The 25,380-nt window shown below is 49.3% G+C and overlaps 2 protein-coding genes across 7 annotated transcripts in view; both read right to left on the bottom strand.

Annotated features, from left to right (window-relative positions):
- The window catches only part of GATAD2B (GATA zinc finger domain containing 2B), a 71,644-nt gene extending 68,910 nt beyond the window's left edge, over window positions 1-2,734 (bottom strand). For all 4 annotated transcript variants that reach the window (XM_053368695.1, XM_053368694.1, XM_053368698.1 and 1 more), the window contains exon 1: window positions 2,563-2,734. The gene's annotated coding sequence lies outside the window, so the exon portion shown is untranslated. The remainder of the gene's footprint in view (window positions 1-2,562) is intronic.
- Window positions 2,735-13,300: 10,566 nt separating this feature from the next.
- The window catches only part of DENND4B (DENN domain containing 4B), a 56,321-nt gene continuing 44,241 nt past the window's right edge, over window positions 13,301-25,380 (bottom strand). For all 3 annotated transcript variants that reach the window (XM_053368660.1, XM_053368662.1, XM_053368661.1), the window contains exons 21-28: window positions 24,792-24,896; window positions 23,546-23,721; window positions 22,632-22,821; window positions 21,336-21,581; window positions 19,386-19,491; window positions 17,849-18,014; window positions 16,246-16,310; window positions 13,301-14,878 (exon numbers count right to left, since the gene is read on the bottom strand). In XM_053368660.1, coding sequence (XP_053224635.1) covers window positions 14,733-14,878; window positions 16,246-16,310; window positions 17,849-18,014; window positions 19,386-19,491; window positions 21,336-21,581; window positions 22,632-22,821; window positions 23,546-23,721; window positions 24,792-24,896 — 1,200 coding nt within the window. In that variant the 3' untranslated portion in view covers window positions 13,301-14,732. The remainder of the gene's footprint in view (window positions 14,879-16,245; window positions 16,311-17,848; window positions 18,015-19,385; window positions 19,492-21,335; window positions 21,582-22,631; window positions 22,822-23,545; window positions 23,722-24,791; window positions 24,897-25,380) is intronic.

The following is a 25,380-nucleotide window of genomic DNA, read 5'->3' as shown; positions in this document are numbered from 1 at the left end:
TTTAAAAAACGATCCTGCCCCAGCCCCACTTCAAACCCTTCGCCAGGATTATGTGATGACTAGACAGATGACAAACTCCCCCCACCAGACACCCCAAGCTCTTGGGGAGAGGCTTGTCTTTCTCCACGTGCCCCTGCCTGCCTGGAGGTGAAAAAGGAGTGAAGGGGGGCACGAGAGGGGATTTGCTTTCTCTGGCTCGCCCCCCCCCGGCAGCAAATCCAAAGCAGGGTTCAGGGTTCCAAGCATCCTACCCCAAAGGTGGAAAGGAGCAACAGACAAGCCCCACATCTTCTCCTGAGAGGATGGCTGCAATTTATAAAGCAGGTACCCCAACTCCACACACAGACACTGCCACCCTCTTGACTCGGTGCCACGTTTAATTCATCATTAAAACAAGCTCCTTGCCATCCTTGCATTGTCTACTGATCCGAGACATGCCAATTTAATACTCAGCCAGCGACACCCGAAAACCTCAATCCACTCCCATCAGGAAAACTAGCAGTTAAGGCCTGGTGTACACCCCCATTTTATCTTTTGTCCCTGCCAGTGCTGTCACCCCTTAGCAGGAGATACCCTTCAGGGCCTTTCTGCTAGGCCAGGCTTATCATTTTCTCTCCCCCATCCTCAAGAAACACCACAGAAAAACTCCCTGAAGACTCAGCTTCCCTAAGAGGAACTCCTTTACAGCTTTTTCTCCCCATCAGTATTTAATCTCTGCTATTTCTTCCATTCAGTCCAAAAAAGATCTTCCAAAGATTCTCCATCACCACCCCCAGTTTCTGCTGTACCACCCCCAAAATACCCCCCACTTCAGGCTTCCTTCGTTAAGGTTGTCCTCTGTAACTTTATTGTTGAAAACTTACTCCTATCCCAGAAAAAAGGGCACCACTCTCAACCAAATGCCCCCATCTCCCAAGCACCCCCGCAAAAATAAAAGGGACAGCTCCACTGCACATTTGACTCGCACAGCCAAAGCCCCTCTCACAGCAGCACCCCCACATTTCAGAATAGATACACCCTTCTGTATCAATGACTGAGGATGACAGGCTTCTGTGAAATGAGATCCTGTCCCTCCATCGAACCCACATAAAACCCCAGATGGATATCCACTAGACTGGCATAACCCACTACTGAGCCCCAATATTCAAGACAGAACACCTCACAAAAGAACCCTCAACTGGATCGACAGCATCATATTCACCCCACACCAGACGAGCCTTCATAATCCACCCCACCTTTCTTTCGCTTTGGAACTCCCAATATTCAGGATGGCGGAGGAAGGATACTCACCCCCTTCCTGTGACCCATACATACCCCTGTCACTAGAAAGGTACAGTACCTCCATGGCTTGCATGAGCTGTGCCCCACAGACACCCCCCCCACTTTCCAGACTTCAATATTCAGGGCAGCTCCTAACAACTGCCCCCAAAAGGAGTGCCTCCCCAAATCTTTTAGGACCTATTGACTACCTAGCTTAATATTCACAAGATATTAACGTAATGTAAATGCCTTACAAGAAATGAGTGTCCGTAAATCTCTTCCTGAACCCCGATATGAAGAACGGCACTCCCTAAAAAAAAAAAAAAACAGCTTCACCCCCGCCCACCACAACCCTGAGGGTGTTAGGATGGCATCTTGCCCTCCCTGTTGAAGTAGAAGAGCCCCAGACACTCCCCTGTTCTGAACCCCAAAAGCCAGCAGACACATCAAAGGAAGGCCACCTCCGCACCCATCCTCCAGCTTCGTAAGTCACGTGGACGGCACCCCCATATACCTTGCCAGACAGACCCCCAATTTCCATGATAGCACCAACTTAAAAAAACACCTCATTGGGCTCACACACCTCCTGGCCCAAAAGCCACTGTGACGGCATCTCACCTCACTGCAACAGGAAGGCTCCACAGAGACCCCTTCTTCCGAACCCCAATATCCAGGGTGGCTCCTCCAAACACCCACCAGCACACAATTCGTATTTCAGCAGAGGGACCGTTTGAAAGGCATCCCCCAAACCACACGGACGACCCCAGACTGAACCCCAATATTTAAAATGACACCCCCCCAACACAAATAAGTGACCCCAGCCCCCAAAGGGATGGTGCAGCAGCTGCTGTTTGGCAACAGGCGACCACCCCCGCGCCCAGAAAACCCAGATTGCTTTCTTCTGAACCCTAAAATCCCAGGAAGGCCCTACAGGCACCCCTTGAAAAGGGCAGCCTCCCCACCAGTCACGTGGGTGGCGCCCCCAATATCACGCCACGCAGACACCCACCCTTAAGCTGCAAAATTCAAGATGGCACCCCTCCCCTCCCCCCTCCAAAATTGAAGCTCTTTCTCATTGCACCCCCACATCCCCCCCCCACAAGCCCAAAGGCCACGGGGGTGGCCACTCACAACCCAGGGCGGCAGACAAAACCCCTCAACCCCAATATCCTAACTGATCCCCCCCAAAAAACTCTGGTCCACAACCCCCCATTTGAAGGCCCCCCGCTTGGGGACCCCCCATAGGGCACTGCCCCTGTCAGTCACAGCCTCAGCCCCGCCCCCTTTATTCTCCCCCCTTACCTGACGGGGTGTTCGCGTGTGGAGTTCGAGGCCCCTCAGGCCGAGCGGAGGGCGGCGCGGGGAGCCGGGAGGGGAAGGGGTGGGCTGGCGGCGGACAGCAGACGCGGCGCCACCGACACCACCACCAGCAGCCGCCGCCGGAGCCGGCACCCACCACAAACAATGCTCCTGATTGGGCAGCGGGCCCCGCCGGGCACGGCCCGCCTCCCAACGGCCAGCTACGACGCCCATTGGGTGGCGCGGTTCGAGCGACGAGCGCTCGGACCAATGGTCCGGCGAGGCGGGTGCGGGGTTTCCCGCCCGGCAGCGCCCATTGGCTCCGCCGGACGGGTGAGTGGCGTCGCGTGAGGCCAACGAGCAGCGGCGGAGTTCCCCGCGGGGCGGCTTTTTAATGGGTCCCCTTTTTAGCCGCCACATCCGGGTAACCGGCCGCCTCATGGATGGAAGTGTCGGCGGGCAAAAAAATAAAGGTGCGGGGGCGGGGGAGGAGGAAGGAGGCCTGATTGGCTTCCGTCCTCTTCCCTCAGGGCATTTTGGCCCCTATTGGCCACCCTCGCCTTTGTTGCCCTCCTCAAATTTGGCATTGAAAATGAATTAAAATAAAATAAGAAGCCAAAAAAAGAAGGAAAAGAAGTACAGTAGTCTTTGGGCTTCTGGCCTGCACTAGGCCTCAAGCCACGCTGGAATGAGTCAGGTTGGCAGGAGTGGCTCTTTCCAAAATTGCCAAACAGTCACATTATAATGAATAAAGGTGTTTATATTGCTAGTCTTGTGTGTGGAATGGCCCCAAACACAGAGTTAAAAAAGCTTTCAGTTGGCAGTTTGAAGGCAGATACTTGCTGGACTACAACTCCCATCACCCCTGACCACTGAACATGCTGGCTGAGGGCTGATGGGAATTGGAGTCCAGCAACAACCAGAGGGCCACAGGTTTCCCTCTCGGTTGCGTTTGTCGCTTTGTTCATTGTCACATTTATATCCCGCTTTTCCTTTAAAGTTCTCAAGACGGTCCAATGAGGCCGTTTCCCTGTTATCTTCACAAGAACCCTGTGAGGTAGGCTAGGCTGGAAGAAACAGCAGGGACTTTCCCGAGGTCACCCAATTCACAGCATGCATTTAATCATGCTATCAAAAAAACGAAGATCATGGCCACTGGTCCCATCACCTCCTGGCAAATAGAAAGGGAAGAAATGGAGGCAGTGAGAGATTTTACTTTCTTCGGCTCCATGATCACTGCAGATGGTGACAGCAGCCGCGAAATTAAAAGACGCCTGCTTCTTGGGAGAAAAGCAATGACAAACCTAGACAGCATCTTAAAAAACGGAGACATCACTTTGCCAACAAAGGTCCGCATAGTTAAAGCTATGGTTTTCCCTGTAGTGATGTATGGAAGTGAGAGCTGGACCAGAAAGAAGGCTGATCGCCGAAGAATTGATGCTTTTGAATTCTGGTGGTGCAGGAGACTCTTGAGAGTCCCATGGACTGCAAGAAGATCAAACCTCTCCATTCTTAGGGAAATCAGCCCTGAGTGCTCACTGGAAGGACAGATTGTGAATCTGAGGCTCCAATACTTTGGCCACCTCATGAGAAGAGAAGACTCCCTAGAAAAGACCCTGATGTTGGGAAAGATGGAGGGCAGAAGGAGAAGGGGACGACAGAGGACGAGATGGTTGGACAGTGTTCTCGAAGCTACCAGCATGAGTTTGACCAAACTGCAGGAGGCAGTAGAAGACAGGAGTGCCTGGTGTGCTCTGGTCCATGGGGTCACGAAGAGTCGGACACGACTAAACAACAACAACAAATGAGAAGTGATCAACTCCTGTCCGGAAATCTATTTCCCCACAGTGGAAGGATGTGTGGATCCAGAATTGGCCTCTGTGGTCATTTACAGACACACCGTTAAGACCATGGCCATTGAAGACAATCATACTTGGCCATGAGTGATCGCCAAAGAAAGAAGAGACCACTATGAACAGTCCTGGCTTCCCCCAAGGAATTCTGGGAAGTGTAGTTTGTTAAGAGTGCTAAGGATAGATAGGAGACCCCCTGCCCCCCTCCCAGAGTGGCAATTCCCAGAATGCCCTGGGAAGAGCGATTGAAACCAGTTTGCGAATTTCTGATCCTCCTCGCAGCTCCCATCGTTTCTTTATTTAAGCATCCTCTCTTGACTAAATTGTAACAAATATATTATTGAGGAAGGCAGAAAACATTTTAAGTAAGCAGGTTCAGGTAGATTTCATCCTGCACTTAAGTTTCAAGCAGATAACGCGTTACACGCACATGTTGCAATTTTGTGCGCACACACAAATGCATATGCAAAAATATTTTATTGGGTATTGGTCAATCTTCAAACAGCCCTGGAAACACATAGGCTCTGGCTCCTGAAAGAATCCACTCCGCATCTGACAAAACATGGTTCCAATAACAACACTTGGTTGTGCTTACACTAACTTCACAGACATAAGGGAATTTTTATACTGAATAATGGAACACAGATTACCTAATGTAAGAGAAATATGGAAACCGCTAAGAGATAAGAGGGAAATCAACTAACATATACAGGACTCAAACCAGCTTAGTGGAACAGAAAGAGTGTAATGGTAAAGGAAAATAGAAAATATGGAATATGAGGGTAATGTATTTTAGGATTTTTGTGTATAGAATATCCAAATTATGGTTTGTGCTCCTTAAATAATTTTGTGTATTTGATAAATATCTTTTTCTTTTCTTGTTGATTTGTTTATTTTCATACTTTCTTTTATGTATCATTCTCTTTTTTTGTACAAGTGGGTGTATGGATTAATTTATTTTCATCTTGTAAATTTTAAAAAATGCAATAAAGATTATTCAAAATAAATAAATAAATCTACTCCCCGCCACCTAACCAACTGCCACAGCCACCTTGCGACTTGTGTTTATTATAGTCTTAACTGAGGCACATTGTTTCAGTTTATGGCTCCCACTGCATTTCCAAGCACAGTTCAGAGTGTTCATGCTGACCTTTAAAGTTCTCAACGGCCCTGTATACCTGAAGGAACGTCTCCACCCTTATCATTCAGCCCGGACACTGAGGTCCAGCTCCGAGGGTCTTCTGGCAGTTCCCTCACTGCCAGAAGTGAACTTACAGGGAACCAGGCAGAGGGCCTTCTCGGCAGTGGCACCCGCCCATCAGATGTCAAGGAAAGAAACAACTATCTGACTTTTAGAAGACATCTGAAGACAGCCCTGTTTAGGAAAGTTTTTAATGTCTGGTGTTTTATTGTATTTTTAATATTTTGTTGGAAGCTGCCCAGAGTGGCTGGGGAAACCCAGCCAGATGGGCGGGGTATAAATAATGAATTATTATTATAATATTATTATGGGAATCCTACAAGCAGGACCTGAGTGTAAGAGCATTCTCCTCACTTGTGACTCCCAGCAAGTGGTATTCAGAAGCATTGCTGCCTCAGTCTGGCAGTGGAGACAGAGCACAGCCATCATGGCTAGCTGTCATTCATAGCCTTGTCCTTTGTGGTTTTGTCTAGGCCTAGGACATCCCTATTTTCATCAGAGAAATGTTGGGGGTTATGGAGTTATGCGACCCCAGAGCCAAGGAGATAGGTAACTATACAACCTTTAGAGGACATCTGTAAAGGTAAAGGGACCCCTGACCATTAGGTCCAGTTGTGACCGACTCTGGGGTTGCAGCGCTCATCTCACTTTACTGGCCGAGGGAGCTGGTGTACAGCTTCTGGGTCATGTGGCCAGCAGGACTAAGCCGCTTCTGGCGAACCAGAGCAGCGCACGGAAACACCGTTTACCTTCCCGCCGGAGTGGTACCTATTTATCAACTTGCACTTTGACGTGCTTTCGAACTGCTAGGTTGGCAAGAGCAGGGACTGAACAATGGGAGCTCACCCCATCGCGAGGATTCGAACTGCCGACCTTCTGATCAGCAAGTCCTAGGCTCTGTGGTTTAACCCACAGTGCCAACCGCCTCCCTAGAGGACATCTGAAGGCAGCCTTATACAGGGAAGTTTTAAAATGTTTAATGTTTTATTATGTTTTTAAATGTTGGAAGCCACCCAAATTGGCTGGGCAACCCGTTCAGATCGGCGGGGTATAACTAAAAATAAAAATAAAAATTATTGTTGTTGTTGAATAGGATGTCTTTATTTTCATCGGAGAAATGTTGGAGGGTATGTAATCCTCTTTTAAAGCCCTCCACGATGGTGGCTATAATTGACTACTGCGGGAGCAAGTGCCATAGTTCTGCTCTGGGCTGCATGAAGAAGTTTTTTGTTTTTTAAAAAATTTTATTTTTATTTCGTATTTTCCACACAACAACACAAAAAATATCAAAAAATAACAATACACAAAAACCAACATACGAAAAAAAACAAATCCATATCTTACACGTTAATAATATAAACACTAAAAAGAAAAACAAACATTGACTCTCACCAATCCCACAGCACCTCCTTTATCTCTCATTGTGTCTCCCTGTTTTCCTGATCATCTCTATCCTAACATCTAGATATAAATCCCTCTTTCTTATCCTTTCACTTCACAAGGTTAGGCTGCATGAAGAAGTTAACTCCTGTTATCTGTCCAGAATCTTCCAACATCCAGCTTTCATTGGATATCTAGTGTTATGAAATAGGGAGGACAAAAATATTTTCTTTATACGCTTTCTCCACGCCATGCATAATCTTGTAAACATCTGTCAAGTCACCACCTAGTTTCTCTGCACTTAAAATGGTGCAAGCTTTCCCCATTAGATTATAGTGCAAGGTTTTGTGCACTTCTGCCATGGGAGGGTTCTGCCTCTCCTAGGTCCCTTACCTTTCCCACCCCGATCTGGCCACAGTGATCCATGTGATGGTCACCTCCAGGCTTGACTACTGTAATTCGCTCTACGCGGGGCTGCCCTTGAAGCTGTCCCAGAAACTCCAGCGGGTGCAGAATGCTGCAGCGAGGCTCCTCACGGGGTCTCTGCCATGGGAGCATATTCACCCAGTGCTTTTCCAGCTGCACTGGCTCCCGGTGGAGTACAGGGTCAGATTTAAGGTGCTGGTTTTGACCTTTAAAGCCCTTCATGGCGTAGGACCCTCGTACCTACGGGACAGCCTCTCCTGGTATGCCCCACGGAGAGCCTCAAGGTCCATAAATAGCAACACCCTAGGGGTCCCGGGCCCTAAGAAAGTTAGATTAGCCTCAACCAGAGCCAGGGCCTTTTCAACACTGGCTCCAGCCTGGTGGAACGCTCTGCCTCATGAGACCAGGGCCCTGCAGGATCTGATTTCTTTCCGCAGGGCCTGTAAGACAGAGTTGTTCCGCCTGGCCTTTGGCTTGGAGCCAATTTGATTCCCTCCCTCCCTCTCTTTCTTTTTTCCTTTCCTTCTCCTCCTGCGATGAGGCTACATTTTAATATTTTAATGTTTCAATATTTTAATGTTGTATTTTAATCTTGGTTTTAAGTTGTATCCATTCAACTTGTTTTTATTATTGCTTGTTAGCCGCCTTGAGCCCGGCCTTAGCTGGGGAGGGCAGGGTATAAATAAAAATTATTATTATTATTATTACGGGAGGGATTTTGGCACCATCAGGAACTGAACCCAGAATCAGCTGTTTCCTAGTTAGGACCTTTGCCCACCTAAGCTACACTGCCAAAGGTTCTGCCTTCAAACCAAACCAAAATGTTTCGGAAAGGAACACAGGAAAATGTCTTACATGGAGTCAGAACATGGACCCATTCAGTCCAGTATTGTCTACACTGACTGGCAGTGGCATTCCAGGGTTCCAGGCAGGGAATTTTCTACCCAGAGTTAATGGGGACTGAAACTATTTTAAATACTAAACATGCAATGCTGCCTTACTCTGAGTCAGAGCTTTGTACCCTCCAACATTTCTCCAAAGAAAATAGGGACGTCCTAAGGAAAAGTTGAGGGACACGGGTGGCGCTGTGGGTTAAACCACAGAGCCTAGGACTGCCGATCAGAAGGTCGGTGGTTTGAATCCCCGCGACGGGGTGAGCTCCCGTTGCACAGTCCCAGCTCCTGCCACCCTAGCAGTTCGAAAGCACGGCGTTTCTGTGCGCTGCTCTGGTTTGCCAGAAGCAGCTTAATCATGCTGGCCACATGACCTGGAAGCTGTACACCGGCTCCCTCAGCCAATAAAGCGAGATGAGGGCCGCAACCCCAGAGTCAGCCACGACTGGATCTAATGGTCAGGGGTCCCTTTACCCTTACCTAAGGAAAAGCCGGACATTCTGGGATCAAATCAGAAACCAGGACGGCTTCTGTAAATCTGGGACTGTCCTTGGAAAATAGGAACACTTGAGGATCTGGTTTGGTTCAACTATATGAATATTGTCTAGACTCCAGGAGTTCAGTGTCCAAGGGTTGTGTCCAAGTCTTGCTGCTGATCGAACCCGAGTCCTTCTGCGTGAAAAGCATGCGTTTTAGAAGACACCTTTTATCATATGTGGTGGAATTGTAAGGTAGTAAAAGGATTTTGGGAAATGATATATAATGAGTTGAAAAAAATGTTTAAAACAACTTTCCTGAAGCCTTCCTTTTAGGAATTCTAGGAGCTGAAATCCCAAAGGAGAAGAAAAGACTATTTATGTATGTGATCACAGCTGCACAGATGTTACTGGCCTAGAGATGGAAAGAAGATAAAGTCCCAGCCAGAGAAGAATGAAATTAATGGACTATGCTGAAATGGCTAAAACGACCGGAAGAGTCAGAAATCAGGAAGACCAAAATTTTAATAAGGAATGGGGAGAATTTATAACTTATCTTAAAGACCATTGTAAACAGTTAAAATCATTAGGAAGATTGGAGTAACACTTGTAGCTTAAGGCTGAATTCTGGACATACTGGAAGAGGTAAAGGATTTGGAGTATCATAAAAGATCTGGGAGGAAATGATTAATAATAAGACGCACAAAGGGGAGGATGGAAGTCCAGGAGATTCCTTGGAACCTTGTTTTTATGATCTATGTTTGATATATCTCTGTGATTTGAAAACCAAATAAATAAATTTGGGGAGAAAAAGCTTGCCCAGAGTTGTGGCTCTTCATCAAAGAGAATGCAAGAAAAGAGAAAAGAACAGGTGGCGGTAGCGGCAAGCCTAAAATAAAATTTTAAAAAAACCCTGTACAGCAGTCCCCGAAGCCCAGATATCGCCAGGACTCAACATGGCTGCCAGTTTACAAAAGGAAAGATGGCACGGTGCCAGTTGGGACTCCGGCCTGGATCTATGGCTTCCTTCTGCTTCTCTGCCCCTCATTGGCTGGCGGCGTATGACTGACAGGCTCCGGGCCCTCCCCACAAGTACAGATGACGGTGAAGCGGCGGGGGCCAATAAGCTTCTGCCACCCAAAACAGAAAGCGAGGGAAGTATTGATTTCCTAAACAGGCTATTTCTGGCAAGCCCCAGCGCCAAAAGTCTGGCAAGGTCATCCCAGGGGAGGCTGGCGATTCAGTTCCTGGCCGTTTTCCTCCTTCCCGTTAAAGAACAAAACAACACAATTGAGGTTCGTTTTCCTGGTGTGACGTCCTCCGCCCTATAAGAACATGGAGTGTTTGAGGCAGCGGTCCTCCACGCATGTGGGGAAAGGAAGCCCCATTAAACACAGCGGGGGCGGCTTCTGAGCAAACATGCACAGGGTTGTGCTGGTAGACAGATCTGGAGCCTCAGCAGCCCAGGAGACTCCACCAGAACTTGCCCTGGGTCCGTGAGCCAGGATTTCGCGTTTCCCATAATGCTCTTGGGGGCGCCATTTTGAATCCCCCACTGCTGACACCAGATAGTGGAGGCCGGTCCATTGGGACCGCTCCACCTGCCCACCTCCTTAATGAAGTCACATTCAGAGCTGCAACTCTGGGAGAGGAATAGAAGGGTCTCCTAGCAAATCCCCAGGACCCTTCGTAATTCTGCGAAGGGAGCCAGGACTGGCTAAAAGTGCTTTAAATGGATGGTGCGCTTGTGGTCTTGCAATCATTCCGGTGGGCGACCCTGGCTCCCTGCAACCTCCTTAGTCTCCACCTGGCCTTTGTGGAGGGAAGGAGAGGACAAAACCAGAATTAGTTGGCTCTTATCAACCAATTCCTCTTGCCAAGGAATTGTAGCGCTCAACCCTCAAACAACTACACTTCCCAGAATTCTTTGGGGGCAAGGCTGGGGGAGTCACGGCTCTTAAAATGGCTTTAAATGTATGGCACAGATGTGCCCTTGGAAACATTAAAAAAACAGCCATTTCCCGAGTTAGATCTGCCAGGACATCTAGCTTAGGACTGTCTATACCGGGGGGGGGGCAAACCTTTGTCTCCCCCTAGACCAGCCTTTCTCAACCTTGGGTCCCCAGATGTTGTTGGACTACAACTCCCATCATCCCTGAGCTCTGGCCTTGCTAGCTAGGGGTGATAGGAGTTGTAGTTCAACAACATCTGGGGACCCACAGGTTGAGACAGGCTGCCCTAGACACCCCTTGAATACAACTCCTGACCACTGGCCATGCTGAGTGAGGTGGTGAAGTTCAGGAATATCTGAAGGGCCAGCGTTTCCCCATCGCTGCTCTGCATGGACTGGCCAGTAGCTCTCTGGGGTTTGGACGCATCCCATCTTGAAAAGTTAGAGATGGGATTTGGGCTCTGTTGCACGTACAGCAGGTGCTGCAATACAGAGCAGTGGTCTTTCCCCTAAAATGAAAGTTAAGATTCCAGTCCTCATGGCTCCGAACCTCTGAAGAACGTAGGAAGTGGCTTTATACCTCCAGTTTGGCTAAAGGGGTCAAACAGGGGTGCCTCTTGGCCCCTTTTCTATTTAATTTCTACATTAATGACATCGTTACAACCATGAAGGCCCTAAACCAATCTGCCCCCTCTTTACAACAGCGCAAGATCCCCATATTACTCTATGCGGACGATATGGTGATACTGTCTTTAACCAAGCAGGGCTTAAACAACATGCTCAGAGGGCTCATGACATATTGTGATACCAACTCCCTCAAAATCAATTTCGCCAAAACCAAAATTCTTACTTTTGGCACGAAAACTCGGAAGCCACTCTGGAAATTTGAGGGCCACTCTATTGAATGCTGTTCAGCATTCAAGTATTTGGGCATCACTTTTCAGCATGGGCTTAGTTGGTCAGCTCACCTAAATATGACCATCCTGGCTGCCCGTAGAACCATCAAAGCCTTGGAGAAATTCTTCTATGCAAAAGGCGGCCAGTTGGTTCCACCAATCAGAAAAGCATTTATCAGCAAAGTCCTCCCGATGTTACTGTATGGGGTTGAAATCTGGGGGTGGAATTTAAAAACACTACAACGGCTCGAGATTCTACAAAACTCTTTTGCACGAAAGTTACTGGGCCTCCCCAAGGGCTCGGTTGCTGCACAGTTAAGAACAGAACTGGGCCTCCCCTCTATTGTTGCGAGAGCCCACATTAGAATAATTAGTTTTTATTGTAAATTAATCAATGCCCCAGGCTCCCTACTAGCCAGGCAAGCATTTTTAACTTGTGCTCATAACAACAAATGGTCCAAGGCCATGGAGATTATTCGGCACGCTATTCCCTCCCAGATCTTGACACGCTGTCATCTTGGGACCATCATAATATCCGGGCCTGGATTCTTACAAGAGACGAGGCCATGGACCGGGCACAGTCCACCACAGCTCGCCTCTCCAAGTGGTTCCCTAAAGTGAAAGTGGTAAGATCACTGGCCAACTACTTGATAGACTTGATGGAGCCCAACTTGAGAAGAGCGTTTACCATGGCCCGTTTCCATTCTATACCCACGGCCTTCTTGCAGGGGATTTACTTTAAGACCCCCATTACTCAGCGTCTATGTCCATGCACAATGAATGAAGTAGAGGACTTCATACATTTCTTTTTCTACTGCCCTATTTATGAGCTAATAAGAACTAAGCTCCTCCTCTTGATCCCGCCCACCATCACATCTAAGGAAGACTGTTTGAAATCGCTTCTTGTGGATGCGAATCCCCAAATTTCACGTGGGGTGGCAATCTTCATAGTGCAGGCTTTGAAACTCAGGGCTACACTGACTGGTTAGTGTGTCCCAGACCTGGACCTGTTTTAATTCTTTGTATTACCTTTTTAACCTAATGTGCCGAGCCTATTTTGGGGCCATTATATGTTTTATATACATCTGCATTTTAGATTCCCGGCGCTGGCAACTAAATTTTTACATTATTGTTTTAGGGTAATTTAAATGTCACAATGCCAGTAATATCGTTTGAATCTTGTTAGGTTGATTCTTCTAGCATTTTTGTTTTATCCTGCTATGGCTGTATGCTAATGCAATAAAGGTTTGATGATGATGATGACCTCCAGTTTGGATCATTGGGTCCATGTAGTTTACTACTGTCTGTCCTGACTCTGTGGGGTTTGAGACAGAATGGTTTAGCAACCCATCTCTCTTCCCAGAGAACTCTGGGAATTGTAGTTCTATGAGTGGAGCTGGGGTCTTCTAACAGCTCTCAGCTCCCTTAAGAAACGACAGGTCCCAGAATCTTTTAGGGGAGGCCGTGACTGTTTAAAGTGGTCTTGCAGCACTTTAAATGTATGGGGGGGCCCCACAAACACATATCCCAACCCATCAGGGATCACACATTAAAGCAGATCTTTGCGTTCCATCATCGCATTTACGGACTTGGGTTTCTGAGGTGAACCTGAGCCCGGCCTCCTCTTGTGCCCTAATCGAAGACGCGTGTGTAGTACCCCGGAAGGAAAATACAGAAGCCTCTTTATTTACAGAACTGGGAACATCGAAACGGACAAACCAACAAAATGAAGAATACAACAAATAGGGTCTTGATGGAGATCAGCCTCCATATTGCACAATCCGAGCCCTGAGGAGAAAGTGGGGTGGCGGGACGACACGCCGGGTTGCACCGAACGTTTGTTCTGCTCAGACTCGCTGAAATTAACGGGCCTAAGCTAGGCTGCACCCGCAACATACATTTAAAGCCCTACGATACCACTTTAAACAGTCACGGCTCCCCACACCAAAGCATTCTGGGAGCTGCGGTTTGTTAAGGGTGCAGAGAGTTGCACGGAGACCCCTGTTCCCCTCCCAGAGCTACAAATCCCAGAGTGGTTTAGCCACCAACCTTTCTCCTTAAGGGAACTCTGGGAATTATAGTTCTGTGAGGGGGAAGAGAGGTCTCCTAACAACTCTGAGAACCCTTAATGAACTACATCTCCCAGGATTCTTTGGGGGCGGGGAAAGCAATGACTGTTTAAAGCGGTATGATACCGCTTTAAATGTGTAGTGCGGATGGGGCCCAACGTCATTAATTTCAACAAGCCTGAGCAGAACTTAGCTGGAGACAACCCTTCCCTTGGGGAAGGGGCTGGCAAAGCAGAGAAAGAGGGAGGTGGACTTGTAGAATGGGCTCTTCAACCCCGACCACCCCATCACCTGCTAGTGGGCTCCTCTTTTCGGCAGTTAAAGCGATGACGACAACAACGAAAAAGGTCTCGACAATAAATAAATTATAAAATAGCTCTCTCTCTCTCCCTCCCCCCCTTTCCCACCCCCACCCAGCCCCGGAAAAAAAACACTGACGGTAAAAACAAAAAACAAAAACCCAACTTGGCTTTGAGATGGGTTGCCCTCTTCCTGAATTGAACCCTGATGTGTCGCGGGAAGAAATGGGCAGACTTGCCTTCCAGAAAATAACACAGTGCACAAAAATATAGAGGAGCTCTGGGAGGGGTCGACCCGGGTGGGGAGGAAGGGGGGAGACGGGAGAGGGAGGGGACGGCGTCCGGGTGTTCTCATGCACGTGCAGAGTGCAGTGCTGGGACAGGAGGGATGGGGAGAGGCACTCCCGAAACCCCAAATGCACCTGGTCCCTGAGACCCGCCGTCTCGCCACTGCCGGCTAGCGTTGGGACACCCCGCCCCAGCTCCGGGGGGGACACAGGGACCAGAGGGGTCTCTGAGGAGAGGACGGCGACGGGCCTCTCGTTCCGGGGTCCCCTAGTCTGCCCCAGAGGAGGTCCTGTGGTGGCAGCGACCGGCTCCCGCCGCGATTTGGTTATCAGCTCCCGTTGTGTCCTTGGCGATTCCTATGTTGCAGGAATTGGAGGGTGGGGGTGCCAGAGGTGAAACGGCAGGGGGGAAGATTGGCGGCGGCGGCACGGGTGACCCCCGCTAGCATTCCAGGTTGGCCCCAAAGCTTTTCCGGCAGTCGATGGCCTTGGAGGTGAGCGGCTGGGCTCTCCATTGCTTCAGAGTCTCCTTCCCCACGCTGTTGGCCAGCTTAGAATAGGCAGATTTGTATTTCTTGTCGAAGTCGGCTGCAGAGAGGGGAAGAGGCAGAAAGTGAAGGCGCTCCCTCTTCTCCAGGTTTCTTCTTACAGCGGTTCTCAACCTGTGGGTCCCCAGATGTTGTTGGACTACAACTCCCATCATCCCTGAGCTCTGGCCTTGCTAGCTAGGGGTGATGGGAGTTGTAGTTCAACAACATCTCACAGGTTGAGAAAGGCTGCCCTCGTGGTTTCTAAGCAGAGGTTGAGTGGAGAACCTATCAAGGATCCTATCAGCAGGATTACCTCACAGAATCATAGAATTGTTGAGCTGGAAGGAAACACAAGGTTCATCTAGGCCAATACGGGAAGATTTTTTTGCCTAACGTGGGGCTCGTATGGGCATCACTCCCAAATTTTATGATTCTGAAAAGGCTGCAATAAAATTTGTTTGTAAGCCAGGCATGTTCAAGCAAGGCCAGAGCTCAGGGGTGATGGGAGTTGTAGTCCAACAACATCTGGGGACCCACAGGTTGAGAACTGCTATGGGAGAAGCAGAAGGACCTGACAGCTGGATCTCAGCATCCTGAGAATTTCAGCTTTTTTTGTCTTTCTATTTTTAAATGAACACAGGCAGGTTTCTAGACCTCATGGAACTCAGCATCCTAAGAATTTCAGCTTCTTTCATCCTTTCATTTTTAAATAAACACAGGCAGGTTTCTAGGCCTCATGGACACAAAGAAAGCACCTCGAATTTGCACTTCAGCATCGTGAGGATTTAGGAGGTAAACGTCGACAAATAATTTTTTTAAACCTATTGTAAGAAGCAGTCTATATGGAAAGAAAAACGCCCCTGGGGCTATTTCCCACAAAAGAAAATAAATATGGGGGCAGAATGGGCTACATTAAATTTTTCTGAAGGTGGTTGTAAACCTTAAAAAAACAAGAAGAGAATGGATATCCGATTGGTTTCAGTATTGTCAAGTAAATGAAATATTTTTTAAAAAGATAGAAATGCAGAACGAAGATAAGACTTTGAAGAGGGTAAGGAAAAACATATCTCAAAAATGTACAACACAAGCACATTTTCAAACTTCATGGATGCAAAGAAAGTGCCAAAAAGATTATTGAGAATGTTAGGCTTTTTCCTTTGGGGGGGAAGAAATACAAGCAAGTTCCTAGACCTCATGAATGCAGCCTGTGTGGGTAGTGACTTGTGAAACTGCTGGGTGCGGAGATCTCTTTCTCACTTCCCCTTCCTGCTTAGGAACTTAAGAGGCTGCCTTATACAGACCACAGTCCCATCCAGCTCAGCAGTGCTTACACTGGCTGGCAGCAGCTCTCCAGACATCCTCTCTCTCTCTCCAAGTAGCTTGTGCCATTCAAACCCCTCTGGGATGCAGGGGCCTTGCACTTACCAATGTCCACGTGGTCTCTGCCCAGGGCTGCCAGCTTCAAGAAGAGAATCTCGTGGTAAACACTCCTAAGGAGAAGAAGAGAACGAGGAGAGGGAATCAGAGCAGCGCAAAAGTCCCTGTGAAAGTGCCCATGGGACCACGGGGAATTTTTTAGCTTGGCAGCAGGGCACCTGACTTGCATGTAGAAGGCCCCCACTTTAAACCCCAGCATCTCCCGGTATGGTTGCCTGAAACTGTGGCGAGATGCTGTCAGTCAGTGCAGACAGCACTGAGTTGGATGGTCCAACACACTGAGAGGTAGCTCCCTATGTTCCTATTGAGGTTGAATCCTGACAAGACAGAAGTACTGTTTTTTGGGGACAGGGAGCGGGTGGGTGTGGGGGACTCCCTGGTCCTGAATGGGGTAACTGTGCCCCTGAAGGACCAGGTGCGCAGCCTGGGAGTCATTCTGGACTCACAGCTGTCCATGGAGGCGCAGGTCCATTCTGTGCCCAGGGCAGCTGTCTACCAGCTCCACCTGGTACGCAGGCTAAGACCCTACCTGCCCGCGGACTGCCTCGCCAGAGTGGTGCATGCTCTAGTTATCTCCCGCTTGGACTACTGCAATGCGCTCTATGTGGGGCTACCTTTGAAGGTGACCCGGAAATTGCAATTAATCCAGAATGCGGCAGCTAGACTGGTGACTGGGAGTGGCCACCGGGACCACATAACACCGGTCTTGAAAGACCTACACTGGCTCCCAGTACGTTTCCGAGCACAGTTCAAAGTGTTGGTGCTGACCTTGAAAGCCCTAAATGGCCTCGGCCCAGTATACCTGAAAGAGCGTCTCCACCCCCATCGTTCAGCCCGGACACTGAGATCCAGCGCTGAGGGCCTTCTGGCGGTTCCCTCATTGCGAGAAGTGAGATTACAGGGAACCAGGCAGAGGCCCTTCTCGCTAGTGGTGCCCTCCCTGTGGCACGCCCTCCCATCAGATGTCAAAGAGATAAACAACTACCTGACATTCAGAAGACATCTTAAGGGAAGTTTTTAATATTTAATGCTGTACTATTTTTAACACTTGATTGGGAGCCGCCCAGAGTGGCTGGGGAAACTCAGCCAGATGGGCGGGGTATAAATAATAAATTATTATTATTATTATTATTATTATTAAACCACCCCTTTTTTCATGAGGACTGGAATCTTGGCTTGCCTTTAGGGAAAGGATCAAGGCAAAATAACAGGGCACTTGGACGAGGAAGGCCTCCAGTTCCGCCATCTCCAGGTATGTCTCCCCCAAATCCCAACAGTCTGACTTAATATAAGGCATCTTCCTCTGTGAGTATTTAAATATACCCTTCATCCAGAAGCACGGGAAGTAGAATCCTACTTTTATCTTTAGAGGAGAGGGCCATGGCAGAGTAGCAGGACACCTGCCTAGCATGCAGAACGCCCAGGCTTCAATCCCCGACATGCCCAGGCAGGGCAGGGGAAAGACTCTCGCCTGAAACCCCGGACGGCCTCTGCCAGCCAGTGTAGGCAACACTGAGCGAGGTGGGCCCAAGCTTGCCACAGGGACGTGCAGGAGTGGGTGGGCAGAGGGGCAGGAGAGGAGAAACCGTACCTGGGCATGTGTGCCGTGCTGGACTGCTCCTTCACCGTGTCCAGGAACAGAGAGATGGCCTTGTGCATCTCGCCCATCCCGACCGAGCTCAGCACAGCCTCCAGGAACGAGAGCGAGAAGGGGTGGTTGTGTCGGCGCCAGGACTGGAGGCGGGTGGGGATGTTACCTGGGTGGGGTGCGAAGAAAGGCGGTTACGTGTCTGCGAGCGGACTTACGCATATTGCTTTGAGGTTTTTGCTGCTGCTTAACTGTGTTGCACAAAATGTGGATTTCGTGCTGTTATTATTAGTTGTAACAGTATTTGGTACTCTGTGAATTTTGCACTATATGGGGTGTGAGAGACAGAGAGAGAGTGTGTGCCTAAGTATGTACTGTGTTTATGCACATCCAACTGACATGTGACTGCACTAGGGATGGGCGATATTTATTTTATTGGTTGAATTTATATACTGCCCTATACCCGGAGGTCTCAATATATATCAATATATTGTCCAAAACCGGTCTGAAGTCCATATTGTGATATTGGTTTCATAATTGTTGACCTGGCAATACAATGGTACCTTGCTTCTCAAACTTAATCTGTTCCGGGAGTCTGTTCGACTCCCGAAACTGTTCGAAAACCAAGGCGCAGGTTCCGATTGGCTGCAGGAGCTTCCCGCACTCAAGTTGAAGCCGCGTCTGACGTTTGGCTTCTGAAAAACGTTCGCAAACTGGAACACTTACTTCCAGGTTTGTGGCGTTCGGAAGCCGATCTGTTCGGCAACTAAGCCATTCGGGAACCAAGGTTTGACTGCATATCGCAAATCATGATGCATGTCAGGGCTGGGCGATATATCGTCCAAAATCAGTCTGAAGTCCATATTGCGATATTGGTTTTATAATTTTTGCCCTGGCAATATATCATGAATCATGATGTGTGTGTGTATGTCATGCAAAAAAATCACAATGTGGGAAAAACCGTGAAGCCAGCCGATGCTTCTACATAGCTCCATCATTATTTCTGACATTGCAATATATCAATATCTGTGTTCAAGGCACGCGTGAGCGCGCATTGCCCCAAGCCCAGAAGTGGCAAAAAAAGGACCCTAAAAAAGAGCGTAGAAAGGGCAGAAAAGGCGCAGAAACAGAGCCTAACAACCAACAAGCCTTTGCAAGTTCAATCTTGGGACATTTCTGCTGAAATATGAAGTAGTTATACAAGTTGAATGAATGAATGGATGGATGGATGGATGGATGGGTGGATGGATGGATGGAATAGCCCTTCCCTGCTGTTTGTCCCCAGGACAGAGAAGCAGACTGCTCTTGAACATGGAAGCTCCATTCCTCACGGACACAGCTAGTGAAAGGCTAAGTGGGATCAAGCTTATCTAGCTCAGCGGGGTTTTCCTGCATAGCGAACAAGCAAGACGCACCGGGGGAAGCCTCACAGGACATGGCGGGGACAGGCCATCTCCTGGTATGGTCCCTCCCCTCCCTGTAGCAACCCCACGGAAAGGTAACCCCTGGTCTTGCTATTGCCAGAATCCACCGTTCTTACCGTGGAACCTCCAGAGGACGTAAAGTGGGGGGTAGCTGTCGGGGTCTGGCGTCAACACATCCCAGACCAAACGTACGTTCACAAGAAGCCCCTCCTGAGGCAAGCCCTGTGGAGAGGGAGGGCAGTCATTGGGGAAGGTCAGAGAGCGCAAAACAAATACAGTGGTACCTCAGGTTAAGAACTTAATTCGTTCCGGAGGTCCGTTCTTAACCTGGAATTGTTCTTAACCTGAAGCACCACTTTAGCTAATGGGGCCTCCTGCTGCCGCCGCGCCGCCGGAGCACGATTTCTGCTCTCATCTTGAAGCAAAGTTCTTAAGCCGAGGTACTATTTCTGGGTTAGCGGAGTCTGTAACCTGAAGCATATGTAACCTGAAGCGTATGTAACCTGAGGTACCACTGTACTCTGTCTTTCTATGTTGCTTTCCACTCATACCGATCCGAAAGCAGTTTACTGACAATAAATAACAATGGCATAATGAAACACCGCAGGTACAACTTAAGTCATGTTGCATAATTAACCAATCGGTCAGTAAAACCACTGCAATGCTATTAACGGTCCGTCAGCTGAAATATAAGCCAAGTATCACAGTTGCAGTGTAAGCCATATTGAGAAGCCAATGGTCAGGGATGAGGGGAGTTGGAGTCTAGCAACACTTGGAGGGCCACACCCTGGCTCCTCCCCAACCCTGGTAACATAATCTTGGAATTATAGAGTTGGAAGGGACCCCAAGGGTCATCTAGTCCAACCCCCCCCGAAATGCAGGAATCTCAGATAAAGCATCCAGGACAGATGGCCACCCAATCTCTCCAAGGAAGGAGAGTCCACAACCTCCTGAGGGAGACGGTTCCACTACTGAGCAGATCTTCCTGTCAGATCTCTTACAGTAGGAAAGTCACAGGACAATTTCTGGACAACTTGCTTTAGGGCAGTGGGGAGGAACCAGAAGTTGCTAGACTACAACTCCCATCACCAGGGATGGCCAGGGCTAATGTGAGTGGCAGTCCAGCTACACCTGGAGGACCATAGGCTCACTGTGTGAAACATGTCTCAGCCAATCAGAGATCTCGTAATAATAATAATAATAATAATAATAATAATAATAATAATAATAATAAATTTTATTTATACCCCTCTCTCCCTGGCCAGAGCCAGGCTCAGGGCGGCTAACACCAATAAAATCACAGTAAAAACATAATAGGGGAAAAAGAGAGGGGATGAGAGAAAAACAAACAAACCAATTTAAAATACAGGTTAAAAGGCAATTTAAAATGCAGCCTCATTTTAAAATAGCTGATAAATCAATACCGTAAGGGGAGGGAAACATAAGGGTCACACCAAGTCCAAACCAAAGGCCAGGTGGAACAGCTCTGTCTTGCAGGCCCTGCGGAAAGATGTCAAGTTCCGCAGCGCCCTAGTCTCTTGTGACAAAGCGTACCACCACGTCGGGGCCAGTGCTGAAAAGGCCCTGGCCCTAGTTGAGACCAATCTAACCTCCTTGAGGCTCGGGACCTCCGAAGTGGACCTTAAGGTCCTCCGCGGGGCATACCAGGAGAGGCGGTCCCGTAGGTACGTGGGTCCTAGGCCGCATAGGGCTTTAATGCACTTTCAGAGGTGTAAACTCCCATCACCCCTGACTGCTGGAAGTTGGGAGTCCAGCAGTTTCTGGAGCGCAACAGGCTCTGTGCCCCTGCTTTACACCTCTGCAATTGTATTTAATATATGATTCCTGATTGGTTGGGATGTGTGTCCAGGGCAGGGAGTCTCTGGTCCTTTAGATCTCAATGGCCTCCCATCACCCCTGACCATTGGGCCAGGCTGCCTGGGGTTGATGGGAGTTGGAGTCCAACAATGTGTTGGAGGACCATAGAAGGTTCCCACCTCTCTTGGTCTAACCTACTTCACAGGGTTGTTCCAGTGAGGATAAAGAGGGAAGGGGAGATGATTCACCTGCGGCGCTGACTGGAAGTGCTTGCTGGCCAGGAGCAGCTGGGGGAGGCTGCTGGGCAGACCCAGACGCTGGAAGTACCACACCAGGTTCCAGTAGATGATTGGGTGGTTGTCCACCAGCTCCGGCTGAGACAGGAAGTCCCCTCCCTCGTTCTCCAGGAGGGTCTCCAGCTCCTTCCGCAGGACTAAGGGGCTCAGGTAGGCAAAGGCCAGGTGTTCCACTTCGGGGGCCGGACCCTGAGGAACCTGGAAGTGGGGGGAACGAAGCACGGGTAAGAACAAGGAAGGCGTCGTGACTGACATCAACCCCTGTGTTGCTCTCGCCCGTTTTCAACTTTACCGCTGGACCCCACAATATAAAAAAGGGGCCAGGATAAAAAAAATGGATAGGTAGGAAAACAGGAAGCTGACTTATACAGAGGGGGAATGCTTGGTTCAGTGCTCTGGACGGAGAACCGCCTTCCACTTGCCCTCCTGGCAAGTTTCTGGGGGCTGCATTGCAACAGTGGGAAGGGCCAGAGGCAACAGGAGGACAAGAGATTAATCTGAATTTCACCTCTGTAACAGTATGTTTCTGGTAGTTCTTATTCTTAACCGTAAGCAGGCTTAAGCCCCGTCAGGTAAAAAGGTGGGGTATGAATAAATTTCTACATGCACACTCATACAAACACCAGGCAAGCAAGGGGCAGTATCAGATTTTGGTGAGGACTAGAAAGTTGATTTTTGAATTTTACTTTAAAGAAGCTAAATCGAAGGCCCGGCGCCATGCCTGGTAGGGATCGAACGTGGCCATACGGCATCAAGCCAACTTCAAAAGTTCCAGAAGCAAGTCCGCAGCATTTAATGCCAAGGAGGTGAGCCCGGGTTCAAAATAGGCCTGTCTAGCTAGAATGGGGGGAGGGGAGGGTGGGGACCACAGGCTCAGGGGCCAGATGCGGCCCTCCATATACACCCTTCGCCAGGCCTGCTTTGTACCCTAAGTGTTTTTTCCCTGTGATTGAAGCCACGGGTTTGAGTCCTACCCTCCCTTGAACCCTGATTATGCCCTCTGGCTTCCCTGGATGAGTCTCTTGCCTGTAGCAGGAACTAGCCCGCCGTGCAAAGGTGCCATTTACATGTGTTGCCCCGCCCACTTTCGCCTCTGGCTCCGCCCACCACTGGCATCACGCGGCCCTCGAGGGCTTGCCCAAACGGGAATAAGGCCCTTGGGCTCTCCGTGTTGCTCCTCCTCTCATCGCAACTCCTCCGTTTTCTAGCTGCAAGACCCAGAAGGTTCTCCCTCAAGCCCATCCGCACCGGAGACTCGGTGAAGCCGTTGCACAGAGACCCAGCCCTGGACTCCCTTCCGGGTTCCGGTTCAGCTTCATCCAGAGACAGGCAGTGGGAGCGGTCGCTGAGGACGGGGCCCTGGCTCCCTGGGGCGGGGGCTTCGCTGTCCCGCGGCCAATCGGAGGAGATAGAGCTGGTGTCCGAGGTGTCAGCGATGCTGGGGAGGCGGAAATGATGGAGAGAAAAACATCTACTCAATATATATGCCAATGTATTCTAGTCCTTTTTATTTATTTTTTTTGCAAACATGAGGACTAGAGCCTTACTTAAAAAAAGGGAAAATCACATGTCCATATGTGTAATAAATAAATCCCTGCACCTAGAAAACTAGAATGCTGGCGAAGATGCTGCTGGACTCCATCATCCTGACATACTAGATTTCTAGGTGCATGGAATATTTGAAGGGGTTTTTTTGCTTTTGCTTTTTGGACTTTTTTTTTTTAAAAGAGGAATTGAGCTCTCCTCTGAAGGTGAGAAAGGCACAACCCAAACACATAGGGCTGTATCCAACCAAGCTCTACTCAAGAGTAGACCTATTGAAAATGGACCTAAATTAGTTTCAATGGTTCTCCTTTGAAAAAAGGCCCAGCATTGCATACAATTCCAGGCTGACCACAGTTTGCTGTTAAGAACAGTCTCAGTTCTCTAATTCACTGCCAGCCATCTGCTCTGGCGCCACCTACTGGTAGCTCCCTGACTTCCGCCCCACCAGTCTTAGGAGCCTTTCATTGGTTGTAACCACTGCCTGTCACTGCCTCTGGTGCCACCAAGTGGTGGGCCCTCCTAAGTTCCGCCCCACCAGTCCCAATGGACAGCGGCCAGTGCTGCTGACCGGGCCACCCCTATAATGAAAGGGGAGTGGAACCGTCCGGGGTTCTGACCTGGGGGCCGCCTGGAAATCCTGGATCTCAATGCTGAGGAAGGGCACGAAGGGGCGGGCACAGAAGGAGCAGGTGGTGTTGAGGTTGGAATCGTCCGAACTCCAGCCGGCCATCACCTCTTCGTCGTACACCAACGAGCTGCAGGCCTGGCACCGGGAACAGCTAGAGAGCAGGACCTGAGGAAGATCAGGAAAGAAACTTGCTTGGCAAAGGCCAATAGAATCACAGAGGGCAAAGAGTCGCTTGCAGACTGTCCGTTGCAACAAGACAGTTCCCGGCCTGCAAGCTTAAAGTCACGGCACACAAGGGCAAAGGATTAGGGAGGGAAGAGGAAAAAAGCAAGCTCTGGCACTGGCTCTTGATGAACCGGTTCTTATTTGTGGCATAGGAACAATTCAGGAGCGGGAGGCACCTAATGGAGCTCGTATTTCAGCGGAGAAGGTGGGGGACAGTGTTGTGTAAGGGTTACAGTGACAGTCTTGGACCTGCAAGACCTGAGTTCTAGTTTATCTGCTCACCGGCTAACCTTGGACCATTCACAGGCCCTCAGACTAACCCACCTCCTGGGGTTGTTGCAAGGATGAATTGGAGTTGGGGCGGGGGGGGGAACCATGTACCTTGATCTCCTAGGGAGAAAAGGCACAGTAGAAATGTAATACTAAATTAAATGAAATTAAACAGTCAAGCTGCAGTGTTTTGAACCAGCTGGAGTCTCCAGATCAAGCCCCCGAAAGCAGCCCCACATTAAAGGTAAAGGGACCCCTGACCATTAGGCCCAGTCATGACCGACTCTGGGGTTGCGGCGCTCATCTCGCTTTATTGGCCGAGGGAGCCAGCGTACAGCTTCCGGGTCATGTGGCCAGCATGACTAAGCCGCTTCTGGCGAACCAGAGCAGTCCATGGAAATGCCGTTTACCTTCCCGCTGGAGTGGTACCTATTTATCTACTTGCACTTTGACGTGCTTTCGAACTGCTAGGTTGGCAGGAGCAGGGACTGAGCGACGGGAGCTCACTCCGTCGCGGGGCTTCGAACCGCTGACCTTCTGATCGGCAATTCCTAGGCTCTGTGGTTTAACCCACAGCACCACCCGCATCCCAGCCCCACATTGAGTGCATTGCAAATAACTGAGGCTTAATTATGATGCTTGGAGAGTACACCTACGGTACGTTAAAGTACAGATGGTGGAGAGAGGAGCTTTTGAGGGATGCAGGCAGAACGAGTTAGGGACGGCAAGCTGGAATATACCTCAACCGCCGGAGACTCTGTCAGCAGATCGGTGGATTTCCGGAGGTTGAAACTGCACAAGGAGCTGTTCGAATAATCGTACTCGCTGCCCAGGGACACGGAACTCTGTTGCAAAGAAAAGTGAGGTGGGGTGGGGAATAATTGTTGAATTTTGTAGCATAAACCGTAACAAGAAATAACGCACACCTCAAACGGAGACAGTGAATCGAGTAACCAAGCAAGGAGGAAGGGCGATAATAGGAACCCGGGTAGAGGCAACTCCCCATTTACACGGGGGTTAAGTCCTGAGGCAGCGCAGACTTAAGCAAAATTGCGTTTACTGGGAACACCATTGAAGAGGCCTGCAAACACTACAATCGCTCCCTCCAAACCTCCTTGCTCAAATTCCGACTCCCCAGGCCTCAAAGGTTGGTGCAAGGGCTCGCGGGATTGCACTTGCAAAGGCTTGTGGGATTGCTAAAGCATAGTTCCGCCCAATTTTTGCGCTCTTTCAGGGCCGTTTTCGCCCCTTTTCATGCCACTTCCGGGTTTGTTTTTCATCTCCGCCAAGCCAAGCAGTTGGCTCCTTACCTCTCTCGCCCTGACCTAG

The sequence above is a fragment of the Podarcis raffonei genome, chromosome 16 (assembly GCF_027172205.1).
Source record: "Podarcis raffonei isolate rPodRaf1 chromosome 16, rPodRaf1.pri, whole genome shotgun sequence".
NCBI classification, from domain to species: domain Eukaryota; kingdom Metazoa; phylum Chordata; class Lepidosauria; order Squamata; family Lacertidae; genus Podarcis; species Podarcis raffonei.
The sequence above is the reverse complement of the archived record's forward strand: the minus strand, read 5'-3'. Positions and strand labels throughout refer to the sequence as shown.